This window comes from Octodon degus, unplaced genomic scaffold (genome assembly GCF_000260255.1).
Source record: "Octodon degus isolate 3935 unplaced genomic scaffold, OctDeg1.0 scaffold00047, whole genome shotgun sequence".
Taxonomy (NCBI): domain Eukaryota; kingdom Metazoa; phylum Chordata; class Mammalia; order Rodentia; family Octodontidae; genus Octodon; species Octodon degus.
The window spans coordinates 6,241,733-6,243,132 of record NW_004524623.1 but is presented as its reverse complement, the minus strand read 5'-3'; the positions used below and the strand labels follow the sequence as shown (position 1 = coordinate 6,243,132).

At 40.8% G+C, this 1,400-nt stretch overlaps 1 protein-coding gene across 1 annotated transcript in view; it reads right to left on the bottom strand.

The window, feature by feature from the left end:
• Lyz (lysozyme) overlaps positions 1-1,065 on the bottom strand; it is an 8,315-nt gene extending 7,250 nt beyond the window's left edge. Inside the window, exon 1 of the mRNA XM_004632155.1 lies at positions 930-1,065. Coding sequence (XP_004632212.1) covers positions 930-1,065 — 136 coding nt within the window. The remainder of the gene's footprint in view (positions 1-929) is intronic.
• Between the last annotated feature and the right edge of the window lie 335 nt (positions 1,066-1,400).

Below are 1,400 nucleotides of genomic sequence, written 5' to 3'. Positions count from 1 at the left end.
CACACCCCCAATGTTTTCTGTTTTGTTTTGATATAAGGTCTTCCTATGCATTCCAGGCTGGTCCTGAACTAGCAGTTGCCATCAAGAATTAAAGAACAGGAAAGTCTGTTCTGTAATTTTCCTCATACATCCATTCATCTATTCATTCACCCTTTCAAAATAGCTATTGGGAGGGAAACATTTGAATTCTATCTGAAAAGTATGGTGTGTACATTGGCAAAAACGAAGTAAGCTATAAAGTAAAATGTCCCCAGGGCACATCATGAATTGCATGGAAGAAAATAAAAAATACTCAACTTTGAGTAAATAAGAAGAGTAAATCATTTCATGCTGAAATTCAAAGATCCTTATATAGCAGTGGCTGAGGAGGGAAATGGTTCCTACTCTCCATTTTTGAGTTCCATGTAATTTTTAAAAATTTTGCTCTGGAAAGTCCCATGTCACAGCAGGACAACTTAAAAAAAGGAAAAATAGTAGGGCCAGGGAGCTTGCTCAGCAGCGTAAGCGCCTGCCTGGCAAGCGCAAGGTCCTGAGTTTGGTCTGGTACCAAGAAAAAAAAGAAAGAAAGAAAGAAAAATACTGTGCAGCCAGGCTAGTTTCTCAGTCCAAGTTGTAAATAGGACCTCAACGTATCTTTTATCAGCCTGCTTGGGCCTCTGCATCTGAAGCAATAGGCCAACCTAGCGGGACCGGGAGAGGATAAGTTTTACATGAGGTAGAATGTGTAGTGCTTCCTGTTCATCCCCTTATTCCTTCCTCCACAGCATCTCTGATACTAAAGGGCCAAACTGATGGCTTCACCAATGTAAGTATCCATACCACAAAGGAAGGAAAGTGTCCAGGCACGAAAATGCTCTGGACCGTTTATTCATAGTACCACTTCCATATATGGCTAATGATCTGAAAGGAGGAGGAGGGCAGAGACTTACAGTTTGCCAGGCTGACCCCATGGTAGCCATCCATTCCAAGATTTTTTAAAATTCTGGCCAACTCACACCTTTCATAGACCTTGCCTTGGACAGTCACAGAAAGGACGAGAAGCCCCAGAACGAAGAGAGCCTTCATGTTGCCTGGAAAGCCGGACCACCGGGCTGCCTATGGTAGGTCAGTGCCGGTATTTAACCTCTTTTGACTTCCTTCTTCCTGTCTCCTTGGTAGGCGTACCTTTTGACCTTTGGGAAAAGCAGGAAGTACTTATTGTCCTTCAACTTCAAAAGAACTTTTTAAAAAAAATATTTAGAAAGAGATACTTTGTTGTTCTGAGAATTAATCTATAATAAATTATAAAATGATATTCTTTGAGGACTTGGCTTACAGTGAAGTGGGCGGTAGCACTGTTACCATAACAGGATCTTTCTTCTATTTTATAATGAATTTGAGCAAATATAGAAAAATTCGTT